Genomic DNA, 13,459 nt, shown 5'->3' with positions numbered 1-13,459 from the left:
CCACATGCGCGGCCGCATGTCTCGACATCACGATCACCCCACCACCGACGGGCTTCGGGTGGACAGGATCCTCACCGGATCCGCCATGATCACCCCACCCATCGCCTTAGGATCGATCGGAGACATCTCGTGCTTGCGGCTGCTTTTGCTCGTGTATTGATCTGGAGGTTTTGCACTCCTTCCCAGATTTCGTGAGGAGCGGCGATCAGGGTCTAGGGTTTTTGTATCCCCGGGCCAAGTCGGGTGTCCCTCACGCGTGGCGTGTACTGACTCCTGATGGATACGGCTTAGACTCGTAGACACCGTGTACATCAGATTCGTGGCCCGAGAGGAATCCTCCCGGCGATCCGATTTGCTTCCGTCGGATAGTTTAGGCGGCAGCGGTGGGGAAGCGCCCATCGCCCAAACCCTAGACGAAGCGGACCCTCCTTGCATGTTAGGAGTTGTTCCTCATAGATTCGTGCGGTGGTCTGACGAACTACAAAGCATTTGCAGCAGGAGCTTGCTTTAGCCGGCCACTTGCCAAGCTAATTAGTAATGTACTCTTCCTGCTAGGGAGATGTAGGGCACAGGGTAGGCAGCAGGTATAGGCCTCTGGCGCCTCCGTGAGATAGGAGGCACTAGGCACAGGCACACAACTCAGAGCAAGTGTGCCGCTCCTTTCCCATTGCCAACTCAGAAAAACATGGGCAGACAAGTGATGGTACTACCAAGACCAGTTTTTTTATAGATCGAACAACTACCTTTTTAGTATTGTACGATACGACGAACAGCTCCTTTCTTACGGGTGTGGAATATGATGCACATCAATTCACATGCTACCATCGCGCGACCCAAAAACATGCACTAAGTTCATATGCTACCTGATGGAAGATTCTCGTTCCTAGCATACAGCTCACGCCTCTTCCTCTTTAGAAAACGACATAATAGCTGGAGGCGGACGTTTGGTCCCTGGCACTATATGTCCCCGGTATCTAGATCATCAACAAGTGCATCACGATGCGTTGCTAAAGTAGCGATTTATGATATACGGAAGGCAGTGCAGGTGTGGAAGTGGATATACTTGAGAAGAACACTGTTGTAGTACGTCGCTTGGCACATGAGAGGACATCATCCCGCACAGTAGCAAGACGCGTTTTGCAGCCACTGCAGTTAAATGTTCTGTTACTGAGACAGAACGGTGCATGTGTCAGGGAATGTATTTACTAAGTTGTTATCTATTGAATTGGAAGTTTCTTTTTTGCGAGGTCCGTTGAATTGGAAGTTGGTTCAAATTAAATTGGATGCGGCCGATTAGTTGGAACAGGAATAAATATGTCGGTAATATGGTCTTCTAGATGAAATATAAGTCTACATGTTCTGAAACAGAAGTCAAATTTGGAAGACAAAACTTTTTTCGAAAATATATCTACAATAACTTTTCAAAAAATAACTTTGTTCGGCGATAAACTCATGTATGTATTAATTGAATACTTTCTTAGTCTTTATATCAGAATCTATTCTTTTCTCACAACACAAACCAATTTCACAATTACGAATATATATTCTTGATCATGTACATGAAATGGAGCAGTCAACGGATAATGATAATTTATTTCTAGATGAACATTTTCCATTAACATGTAGGAGTAATGAGAATTTTTTTCATTAACATGTAAATGGACATTTTTTTTCAAACTGTCATGATATTTTCCAGAACATAGGAAAAATTCTGTAACAAAGGGGTAATTTTTCTCTAAAATATTTTTTTAATATGGGGTCAAAGTATTTCCTGGTATGTATGAACTTTTTCTTAACATGCGGCATCAATTTTATTACTACATATCTTTTCCCTAACATTTTTCAAATCAGTTTTTATAAATAAAATGTGTGTGCAGTAGGCAAATGGTGAAAAGGTGTTAGCGAATAAGACGAAATGAATAGTAGGCTGATTAATATATCTGGTCGCATTTAAAGTACAGAGTTGTGCTCAAGGACTTCGTTACGCTACTCAAAATTTGTCGACGCTGTTGAGACAAGAACACTACAACACAGACGTCATTAGAAGGCACTTTATTAAGGGCGTTTTATCTAAACGCCCCAAAACTATGTATTAGAAGGCATTTTCCAAAATCGCCTCTATCTTGACGTAGCTTCCAAGGCACTTTTTTCAGAGCGCCTCGCATCGAACGAGATTTGGAGGCCTTTCTCCCGAACGTCTCGCATCGAATGAGCTTCGGAGGCATTTTTCAAGAATGCCTCACATCGAAGAGCTTTGGAGGCGTTTCTCATAACGCCTCGCAAGGAACGAGCTTTGATCAGCTTGGATGAAAAAATTAGGCTGCAATCGGACGAGAGCGGCTGCAATCTTTTACTGTACGTATTTGTGTCTGGAGCGTAACAGCTGGTGGTCGAGGTCGAAAGCTCCATCCTGGGCGGAGGAATTTGGTGGCGGCCTTTGACCCGTCAGTTCTTTGACTGCGTCTCTCTCCGCCTGAGCAGTTTTAGTCCCATACCGCTTAGGGAACAAGTGTTTGACCTTCTTATAAACAGAGAGCAATCAACTAGCTTCAGAAATCAGCTACTACAAGAGAGGCTGCCTCCCCTAATGGGCCTGACCAGCGCGGTGCTATTATTTGATTTGACAGCCCACCATGAGTCGAGCTTGGGAGATAAGAGTAAGATAGAGCCTTCCGTTGGGCTTTCCATTAAATAAAAGATGCAGAGAGAGAGAAGGTAGCCATGATAAACCTTCCGGCTAGCTATAATTACGTTTTTCCGTTAATCAAGTTTAGCAGAAATGCCCCGGCGCACATATATTAGTGGAAGTACCAGGCAAATGGACTGAAAAGCTAAGTTGGTTAATGCGTGTCAGTGTGAGTTGGCCGGCCCATGAGTAGCACCTACCGTTGGTTAAATGCGAGGATGGGCCCTTGCTGTCCGAAGGCATCTAATACAAAACAAAGAAAGAGATAATATAAAAGAAAGTCAAAGTATACTAATAGACGGGTTGAAGATCACGTCTGAATGAATGGCGAGATTCCGGGGACAGATGTCCCCAGGAATCATTCGGTATTTCCCCATAATAGCTAGACTAGCACCGTTAATTGTCAACGTGTTTCCCATGATGCATCGGTTGTGTGAAATACCCCGTTAATCAAGTTTAGCGGCGTTTTTTAGATGTATGTAGACGTTTTTTAGAGCCAGATACATCTATTTTTATTAATTTCTGCAGCAAGTAATTTCGGATGAAGAGAGTATTCTCTCCGTTCCTAAATATAAGTCTTTTTAGAGATCTCAATGAAAACTACACATAGAGATATATAGACATAGTTTAGAACGTGGGTTTACTCATTTGCTATGTATGAAGTTTGCATGAAAATCTCTAAAAAGACTTATATTTAAAAATGTCCTAGTGAGTGAAAGGCTTTCCATTAAATAAAAGATGCAGAGAGAGAGAAGGTAGCCATGATAAACCTTCCGCCTAGCTATAATTACGTTTTTCCGTTAATCAAGTTTAGCGGCGTTTTCAGAAATGCCCCGGCGCACATATATAACGGCGTTCTTGTGACTTTTGGAGGCATTTTCGATCGCATTGTAATGTCAGTCGTGTTGTAGTGGAAGTACCAGGCAAACGGACTGAAAAGCTAAGTTGGTTAATGCGTGTCAGTGTGAGTTGGCCGGCCCGTGAGTAGCACCTACCGTTGGTTAAATGCGAGGATAGGCCCTTGTCAACGTGTTTCCCATGATGCACCGGTTGTGTGAAATACCCCGTTAATCAAGTTTAGCGGCGTTTTTTAGATGTATGTAGACGTTTTTTAGAGCCAGATACATCTATTTTTATTAATTTCTGCAGCAAGTAATTTCGGATGAAGAGAGTATTCTCTCCGTTTCTAAATATAAGTCTTTTTAGAGATCTCAATGAAAACTACACATAGAGATATATAGACATAGTTTAGAACGTGGGTTTACTCATTTGCTATGTATGAAGTTTGCATGAAAATCTCTAAAAAGACTTATATTTTAAAAATGTCCTAGTGAGTGAAAGACCGTACAGTTCCCTCTCCAACATAAAGATTCTCAAGGACCAATTTCAGATCAAAAAACATTATTTGCTTCTCTCAAATGAGTAGAAGCTCCCCGATTAAGAACAATGCATGTTAGAGGTCAGAACTGGAAACGATACTGCCAACATTCAGTTTTTATTATTCAGATAAAGAAATGTCCACAGATGGTCTCGATGTTAATGGGACATGACGACCTTGATCTCGAACTGCTGTCCGATGACCAGCGACAGCCCACTGACACTGAACACTCCATTCGTCCGGGACTTGGTGCCGGCTGCCTTGAGCTCAACGCCGTTTACATAGACGGTGAACCCCTTTGGTGGCGACGGGAGCCCCATGAAGATCACCTTGCCGATGACCAGAGTCTGGCTCGGTGCGTACGAGTTCTGCACCACATGGGAACTCACCGTGGTCGTGATGATGCCCTTGCTATCCTCCGTGTTGCAGCTAAATCTCACCAGGGTCCAGTTGCCTCCCATCCCGCCCATCTCTGGCGACTCCCCGTCATCCAAGAACAGCTCACCCCTGGCGGTGCCGTTCTCCGCGAGCGCCACAAGGAGGTGGAACTCGCTTTGGCGTGTGGCGGACGTGGTGAGGCCCGGCTGCTGCAGTGGTAGTATGTTGCCGCCGGCAAGGTGCACGTTTGCCGAGTCCGCTGGCGCCGGGAGCGTCACGCGCTTGCCGGTCTGCAAGGTGATGGCGGGGGAGTGGTCGTGAAGACTAAACCACCGGCCGGCCGGGAAATAGGCGTCCACGGTGGTGGCGCCCGCCTCCAACACCGGTGAGACAAGCACGCCACGGCCTAGCAGGAACTGCCTGTCCACGCCGTAGGTGTCGGCATCCTGAGGGTAGGAGAAGAAGAGCGGGCGCGCTATGGGTGCCCCCGTTGTGTGCGCCTCAAACATGAGCGTGTAGATGTAGGGGAGCATCCGGTATCGCATCCCCAACGCCTTCCTCGCTGATTGTGCCGTTGGCTCCCACACATAGAGCTCTCGCCGGACGGTTGTCTTCTCTGCGTGAGCCCTCGCGAACGGGTAGAATGCACCAAGCTGAATCCAGCGGCTGCAGAGCTCCTGAGTCGTGTTGCCGTTGAACCCACAGATATCGGCGCCCATCATGGGGATGCCGAAAAGGCCAGAGTTGAGGATGGTGTTGATGGAGTGCGCGAGTTCGTCCCACCGTGCGGCATTGTCGCCGGTCCAGTGCGCGGTGTAGCGCCCCGAGCCGACGAACGTGGCGCGACTGAGCACGAAGGGGCGGCGTGCCGTGTCCTTGAGAAGAGCATCATGCGTGGCCCGCGACTCGAGGAGGCCGTAGAGGTTGTGCGCATCGTACTCCGACACACCATTGAAGTGCACCGCGGAGACCGGCACGGTCTTGTTATTAAGGTTGCGGTGAATGCCGGTGTTGTTGATGCGGTAGGGCGAGTCGTCGTACTCGTTGAGCGGCTCCCAGGCCTTGAAGTTGGAGGGCTCGTTCATGTCGCACCACAGCCCGTCAGCGGGGATGGTTCGACGGAACTCAGAGATCTTCCGCGCCCAGTACTCAGCAGTGCGTGGGTTCATGAAGTCCGGGTAGTAGACCTCGCCTGGCCACACCCGGCCGACATAGTTGGTGCCGTTTCGCTGGAGGAACAAACCCACGGCCTCATTTTGAGGAGGTGCTGCTTCCTTTTTGATCGCCGGATCAATGATGACCACGTATTTCTGGCTGCTATTGTGGAGCCGGTCGACAAACGGCCGGAGCAGTTTCGCCGGGTAGTTCACCGGATCCAGTGTGAAGTCCTGGTAGCCGTCCATGTAGTCGATGTCCGACCAAATCGACTCTAATGGAATCTTGGCCTTGGCATAGCCCGCGACCACGCCCTCCAGGTCAGCCACATTCTTGTAGCCATACCTGCATTGGTGGAACCCTGCATTACAAGAGAAAAGTGGATCCGGTGAGCAGAGCAGATTGATATATGCCTGCCAAGAACTAGCTAGACGATTGACCGCACGTACCGAATGACCAGTACGGCATGGGGGCAGGGCGGCCGATGAGCTGGGTGTACTGGTCGACGACGGCGAGCGGGGAGGGCCCGGCGAAGAAGTAGAAGTCAAGCACGCCGCCGATCACCTTGATGTAGGACCCGCCATACTTTATGTCCATCCAGTTGGTGTTGAGGAGCAGCACGCCGTGGGCAGCGCCGCGGGGGCGCACGTCCATGTAGAATGGGTGCGAGCTGTAGAGGTTGATGTCCAGTAGGTCCGACCTCTCCAGGTCCTCGTTCCAGATCGTGAACGTGTCGTTCTGTTGGAGCCGGAATGTCCGTTTTGTCTGCTCGCCCAGCCCATACAAAGATGCCCCCTTGGCTGGCAGCGCCGACGTCACCTCCAAGTACCTGCATTATAGTTCCATGCCCATCACCCCTTTGGCTACTTACGTATCAACTAGCTACGCCGAGTGTCGTAGGTGTCGAAGACAGTGTAGTATCATACCGGTTCTTGAAGACGAGTGTGGCGGAGGTGTCAAAGAGGACGTCGCCGGTGGAGCGGCGGGAGACGGTGAAGCGGAACGGGGCGGTGTGAATGGTGAAGGTCAGGTCTGAAGACTCGCTGGACATGGTGCTGCTGCCGGGCAAGGAAGCATTGCTCATGCCCGAGGAATGTAGCAAGACGTCCTCCAACGCCGGCTCTGGGCGTGGGATGACGTCCTGGGGGACCTCCCACCGCTGATGGTCGGCGTCGGTGATGCGCACGTGGAGCTGGTTGTCCGTCTCTAGGCTGCCGCCGGTCATATCAAAATTAAAACAGTGGGCATACGAGTTGTGTGCATTAGGTGATGTACAAGTCAGTGATTGTACCTCTTTTAAACGATAGGACAATGCTCGTGCGTTTCAATAGGGTATTAATATTTCACTAGTACGTAAGCTTGTGATTAATTTATTTGCCCATATTAATACCATTGTGCAAATAAATGTTTATCAAATCATGTCACTTATCTTATATTTTGGTGAGAATGTTGGTAAATACTTTAAAGTGAAATTGATTCAGAAGATAAGTAAATGAAAGCGATTGATTTCATACCAGGAAGATTGGATGAAGGGATGGTGGGGAAAAAATGAAACACGGAATGCTATATTCTTTTTAAGTAGTAGAGAGAAAAAAACATGAATTAAACTCCCGAATCAGGATGAAGATCAAACACACTTACCTTGCAGTCAGGTTGAGCTGCTTGACATCAGGCCCGAACTGTGTCGTCCCGCCTACAAGTGTCAGCTTAGCCGACAGCAAATTCCCTGACCCGTCGACCGACTCGACTTCATGGTTGGCGCCACAACGGTGGAGGAGGCATATGAGGATGGTGAGGAGTGCGAGAAGATCAGCAAATGATGAGACGATCGTCATCAGACGATATGATGGGTGCAACACAAGTGTGTGCCATCAGCTATTGGACACAGAACTTTATATAGGCTTGTAATCATCTTCATTGTTCAGAGAGTTTTAAATGTGCGCCTAAGATTATATGACTATAAAAGGAGGTACTTCAAAGTTAAGACTTATCCCTTCATCCAAATGAGGAAGTCAATTAAAGAGCACTAAAGAACAATGGTAAAGAAGGGATGTAATTAATGCCAACATACTCCCTTTGTTTTTAAATATAAAACCTTTTAGATATTTTAATACGAACTACATGCGGATGTATATAGACGCATTTTAGAGTATAGATTCATTCATTTTGCTCTGTATGTAGTCTATATTGGAATCTATAAAAGACTTATATTCAGAAACAAAGGTAGTATGTAAATTACAATCTCATTGCACTCCCTCTATTTTGAATTAATTGTGATTCTAGCTTTGTACTAGGTAAGACTTCTTCTTAGAAAAAATAATAAGTTTGACCAAGTTCATAAAAATATACACCAAAATTGCAAAAAAAACACATAAGATCCTTTATGAACCAAGCCAATTTTATAAGCTTGGTCACTTAGAGAAGTTTGATTTGGGACAAAAGTAGAATTGCAATTATTTTGGGAAGGCAAAGTATCGTATTCTCCCAATTGCTATTTATTTTCTACGGTTACAGATGCAAAAAAATCAGTTAAGCATTTGCATCTATGAGTTTAGCTATATAATATACTACAAGAATTGGGCGTGCTATGCTGCGCGGTTGGTGTTGTTGGGATCTCATAAAAAAGGTTTAGCGTGACTGTGAGGGGAGATGATGAAGTGTGTTTCCTTTTTTTTATAATGCGGTATTTTGATGGTTCTTTCTGGGGTATAATAATATGTTATTTGCAAACTAACCAGCACATATGTAGGTAAGTTTCTTGCAGCCGTGACCACATGTATTGTATTGGTGTTACAGTGTCGCATGTTTGCAGTTATGTTTTGTCAAGTGGTGAGAGGGTGCGAGACTCGTGTATTTTTATAAGCTGGTTGTTGCGGGGATTTGAGAAATCATTGACCAGTCAAAATCATGAATCAAATTCAAAATTAAACAGCTCACTTGAATGCGAGAGTTACATGAGATTGACAAACTCAAAAATTATAAACTCAATCCAAAATCATATTGGTTCTATAGTACTACATGTTGGTGTTCTTTTTGTCAGGTTATGAGAGCATGCGCGAGACTGATATATTTTATAAGTTGGCTGCTGCCGATTGATTTGAGAAATCATTGACCAGTCAAAATCGTGAACAAAATTTAAAATTGAACACCTCACTTGAATGAGAGAGTTCCTTGAAAAATTGTTGACCAAGTCAAAATTAAGAGTCCAATCCAAAACCAATGTCCTTAGTTGAGAGATGCCTTCTCTCCCTATGGAGCTTAGTGATATAGTAGATATTTTTTTATTAATACTAATTGTTTACTCATTATTATAATTGCAAAAGTTATAGTAATTTGGGGAGTTTCACTTAGGTTGGAGGATTAATAATTGGAGACATGTGGATGTGCAATGCTAGACCTACAGGAGATTAGTTACATGTTTAACAGACAGATCAACATGGGGGGTTATGATTGGACATAGGGAGATAGAGGGGCCCACCCTGGTGAAATTAGGGGGGGGGGGGGGGCTTATTAGTTGGAAGATTACGTAAAACTTGCGTAAACCATTCGTATGTGTAGGATTATTGCACGTGGATTCCTTGGGAATGTGGGCTCAAAATTTTGTGGCAAAGCACTTCAGGACTCGCCTAAAGTAGGGTTTTGGCCTTTTGGTCCATAATCCGCTCAGAGTGAATGAAGATCTTATTCGACACACATTCTGTCCTCATGATGTGGATGCGTCTTCCTATAATTTATAGTGAAGATTTTGTGGTTTGGTACGGTGAAAAGTCTAGCTTTGTTTTTTGCTCAGAGCGCATACTTCATGGCTATGCATGTATCGGGTTATGGAGTGACCGTCTATTGGGTCACTCAACATATGGTTGTAGGAAAATTTGGACATCTTGCTATCATACATTCCACACAAAAAAGATGTTTTTTCTACTAGTCCAACATAGCATGGTATCAGCATCCCATGTCCACCTCATAGGGTTACCGCTCGCATTTGTGCCACTCCCCGCGGGGCGGCTCGAGCGAACCCTAGCCGCCGCCCCCACTCCTCCCTTTCAATCACCCGTTGCCGTCGGAGGAGGCTAGCAGGCAAAAGCCCTGCCCGGTAGAGGGCGATCAATTGGCCCTCGTCTCCTTGTCCTTGTGGGAGATCTCCGGCCTATAGCGTGGTTGCGACCCTGGACGTTGGCCTTGAGTGAGGCGGAGCTTGATCCTAGGGCAGCGGCCTCGGAGCGGTGGTGGTCGGGGTGCTGGTGGCTGCGAGGGCAGCCGACGATGGTGCTATGGTCACGGTGCCCTCGTTCTTTGGGTCGACATGCTGACTGAGTGGGATCTGTTGTGGCTTGAGGCTGGGAGGTGATGTGTAGTGTCTACCAGCGGCTGCTGCTACATGGCAGCACGATAACCAGTAGTTAGTTAGGGGGAGAACTAGCACGCCGGGTACTGCCGACGATGAGGAAGGGTAGGCGTGATTATCAATGAAAACTGAGCCAACTTCGGTCATGGCGGGTGACGGCGGCGTCTACACGCTATTACCTTGATGAAGGTATCATCATTGCAGGTTTCGTCTCCTCGCTCGGGCTACTCTAGAGGAAACCGTAGACCCTGGTCTCCTGAATCGAACGACGGCGACGCTTAGTGTAGTTTTCCCTCATGGGAGCATCGTTTTGGAACAGCCGCTGGAGGGGTCAGGAAGTGGAGCGTTGTCCTATACACTGCTTCAACGACGGGTCTCGACGACATGGCACAGTGGAGTCTCGGCTACGGATGCATCTTGATCGATGAACACAGTGGAGGCGTCATTTGGCGCCATGGCGGTGTCGACGGCTGGCTTGGCAAGGATAATGTGAATCTCTACCTTGAAGATGATCGACTGTTTGATGGTGGTGGCGGCTTCTGAAGTGTGTGCATGTTGTGCGCGCTTAAGTCTACTGGACCGGAAGTGTGCTCCGGTACGCCATGCGGGCGGCTCGGTGATGATCACATTCTAGATGATGGGGCGTTGCGATGACATCCTCAGTGTCGAGTTTATAGGTGTGAAGTGGTAGCTTCGAGATGTTTGATGTATATTTTTTGCAGATCTTTATTGAATAATTTAAGATGACCGAGTGCATCTTTTGATGCATTCCGAGGCTTCAACCTTTTTTAAAAAAGAAAAAAGAAAAACATAGCAGGATGAGACTGGCGCAAATAATATGGATATTTCTTTCCCCGCAAAAAAAAGATGTTTCTTCCTAACGTGTCATGTTTGTTGCCGTAAGGATGAGGATGATCTTCATACTCTAGTTGTGTGACCATGATCTACAAGCATCATTTGCAGGCGGTTCAGCATAGTAGCATGGCATCACCTAGAATACACTACTAGAAAAAGGCCTATTAGTGGCGCATCTGTTTTGTCTACTAATGGCGCACTACAGGTGCGCCACTAGTATCACGCCATTAGTATTTTTACTAATGGCGCACCTGTGGTGCGTCATTAGTATAGCCCACAATGTGCCATTAGTATGCCTCCCAGGGGGCCATATTTACCCATGTGCTTTGGCATACTAATGGCGCACTGGTGGATGATGTGCCATTAGTGTGCTCTGGCTTACTAATGACGCACTATGTGGTGGTGCGCCACTAGTATGAATATTAGGCATTATTATTTTTTCTTTTTTGATATTTTCACATATTACAAAATATATTATTGGACAGAATATAGCTAGCACCACACAGCAACAGCAGATTCATCGAATACAATAGAAGATTAGTCTCCGAATACAATTCATCATATTAGTCTCCGAATTTAAAAACTGAACAAAGTTAGAATATTACAAGTCTCGAAACCGCGAGTAGCGAGTTTGTCTTCACATTACAAGTCAATATCGATCATCTAAACTACCATCACATAGAAAAGAGTTGCGGTCATCACGATGAGCATAATCGTGATAAAACTGGTCTTCATCCGGTTCCTCCAACGCTCCCTCCTCTCTCCCGCTAGATAGCGCGTGTATCTAACTTCCGCCTCCGCCCTAGTGGTGTACCCTTTGTAACTGTTACCGTTGAAACAGTGAACCTGTCTCCGACACTCCTCTCAGTCGTCGTAGACTCCGGAACCTTACCCTTGTACACGACATACGACGGCATCTCTATGCACTAGCCAAAACGTTAGTAACAATTCACAGACAATACATAAGCAATATATAAGTATGCAACAAAAGGATTGAAAGAGAAAAGCAACACATTAATAGCACGATTCATGGTCCTACTAATAGCATCGATTACATATAAGTTGAACGACTGTCCAAACCAAAGAGACATACAAGTTCATTAAAGTTTAATTACAACATGAGCCAATCGATGTTTCAGAACTACACATAGCATCACTACTTTCGACTCGACTCAGGGACTAGAGCTTGGATGAAGCCGCCGTCTCTCGTGATGGTCATGAAATCGCGGGCGTTGTCAGCCTGCATTTGTAGCGTTGTGTCTATCTCACTGTTGGACGGTTGATATCTGAGGTAGAACTGCCCCGAGGTACGAAGGACATCTTGATGGATGATTTCCGCAAACTCCGACTGGATGCGAAAGAATTCTTGTCTGATGTCCGCGTCCTGGATTGCCGACAATCTTGTGGCCCAATCTTTGAGATTATTTGGTAGCAGAAGGTGATTATGGTCCCGTAAGATCGCCCGCATGTGATGGAGGACGTAGTAGGCATCCTTATGACCGCCAGGTGGCTGCTTGACGCAGGGGAACATCGTAGTGTGGGCGAACACGTGCTTGCCGTACCTACAAACTGGCCTGGTGAAGGTGCCTCCAGATCTGGCGTAGCCGGGGAGAACATCATCAAGAACTTTCTTGATATTTGTGTAGTCTTTCTTCGACTGACGGTCCGAGTCGAAATACGTGGCCATGGAATATTTCAGGCTTAAGAGGATGAGTGTGCAATGTGTGTCACTGCATAAAACACGGAATGTTAGAAAAAAAAGAACGATCGAAATCTAAGAAATCATATGTTATGGGGCGGTGAGGGGATGACTTACTTGGGAAAGTAAGGCACGAGGAAGTTATCCTTATCTGGGTTTGCCAGAATTATGCCTTCGAGGTAAGAACTCGCGACCTACCGGTCCCCAGCGCTGCCCAAGATCTTGGCACGCATGTAGAAGGGGTCGACTATCACGATGTCCGGGGACTTGTCTCTAATGATCCGCATCTCCATACTCAGCGAAAATAGCCGAACGAAGGTGTAGTGCAGTGGATGAAGGTTAAACATAGTGAAGATGTCATCAAACCGCAGGACGATCGTACCCTCGATGACGTTATCCACAAAGCCCTTGCCCTCTGACACCTTGGCCACGAAAACCGGGTATGCCACATCATTCTCGGAGAGACTCCGCTTCTCCAAAGAAAGAACACTCTCATGCAGACTCCGCATAGCACCGGTTGCAGCATTGAGCAGATTAGTCGGTAGCATCGACCTACCCGCCACATGCACCCTCCTCGAGATTGTTGGAAATATGCCCTAGAGGCAATAATAAAGTGGTTATTATTATTTTTCCTTGTTCATGATAATTGTCTATTGTTCATGCTATAATTGTGTTATCCGAAAATCGTAATACATGTGTGAATACATAGACCACAAAACGTCCCTAGTGAGCCTCTAGTTGACTAGCTCATTGATCAAAAGATAGTCATGGTTTCCTGACTATGGATATTAGATGTCATTGAAAACGGGATCACATCATTAGGAGAATGATGTGATGGACAAGACCTAATCCTAAGCATAGCACAAGATCGTGTAGTTCGTTTGCTAGAGCTTTTCCGAATGTCAAGTATCATTTCCTTAGACCATGAGATTGTGCAACTCCCGGATACTGTAGGAGTGCTTT

The 13,459-nt window shown here is 46.3% G+C and overlaps 1 protein-coding gene across 1 annotated transcript; it reads right to left on the bottom strand.

Moving 5' to 3' along the window:
• Positions 1-4,181: 4,181 nt before the first annotated feature.
• LOC147987517 (putative alpha-glucosidase Os06g0675700) lies at positions 4,182-7,450 on the bottom strand. Its single transcript, XM_087540362.1, has 4 exons — positions 7,239-7,450; positions 6,524-6,808; positions 6,047-6,426; positions 4,182-5,958 (listed from the first exon to the last, which is right to left on the bottom strand). The coding sequence occupies exons 1-4, from the start codon at positions 7,430-7,432 to the stop codon at positions 4,223-4,225; spliced, it is 2,595 nt and encodes an 864-aa protein (XP_087396488.1). The 5' UTR covers positions 7,433-7,450; the 3' UTR covers positions 4,182-4,222.
• Positions 7,451-13,459: the final 6,009 nt, after the last annotated feature.

The sequence above is a fragment of the Triticum urartu genome, chromosome 2A (genome assembly GCF_056163025.1).
Source record: "Triticum urartu cultivar PI428250 chromosome 2A, HENAU_Tu73, whole genome shotgun sequence".
Taxonomy (NCBI): Eukaryota; Viridiplantae; Streptophyta; class Magnoliopsida; order Poales; family Poaceae; genus Triticum; species Triticum urartu.
Note: the sequence above shows the minus strand (reverse complement) of the source record. Positions and strands in the feature narration are given on the sequence as shown.

Bases quoted from the DNA above. Each gene is read 5' to 3' on its own strand.
- LOC147987517 (XM_087540362.1), bottom strand. From the start codon at position 7,432: ATGACGATCGTCTCATCATTTGCTGATCTTCTCGCACTCCTCACCATC. The intron at 6,809-7,238 runs GTAAGTGTGTTT...GACCGGCGGCAG, and splicing joins CAGCTCAACCTGACTGCAAG to CCTAGAGACGGACAACCAGC. The intron at 5,959-6,046 runs GTACGTGCGGTC...CTTGTAATGCAG, and splicing joins CATGCCGTACTGGTCATTCG to GGTTCCACCAATGCAGGTAT.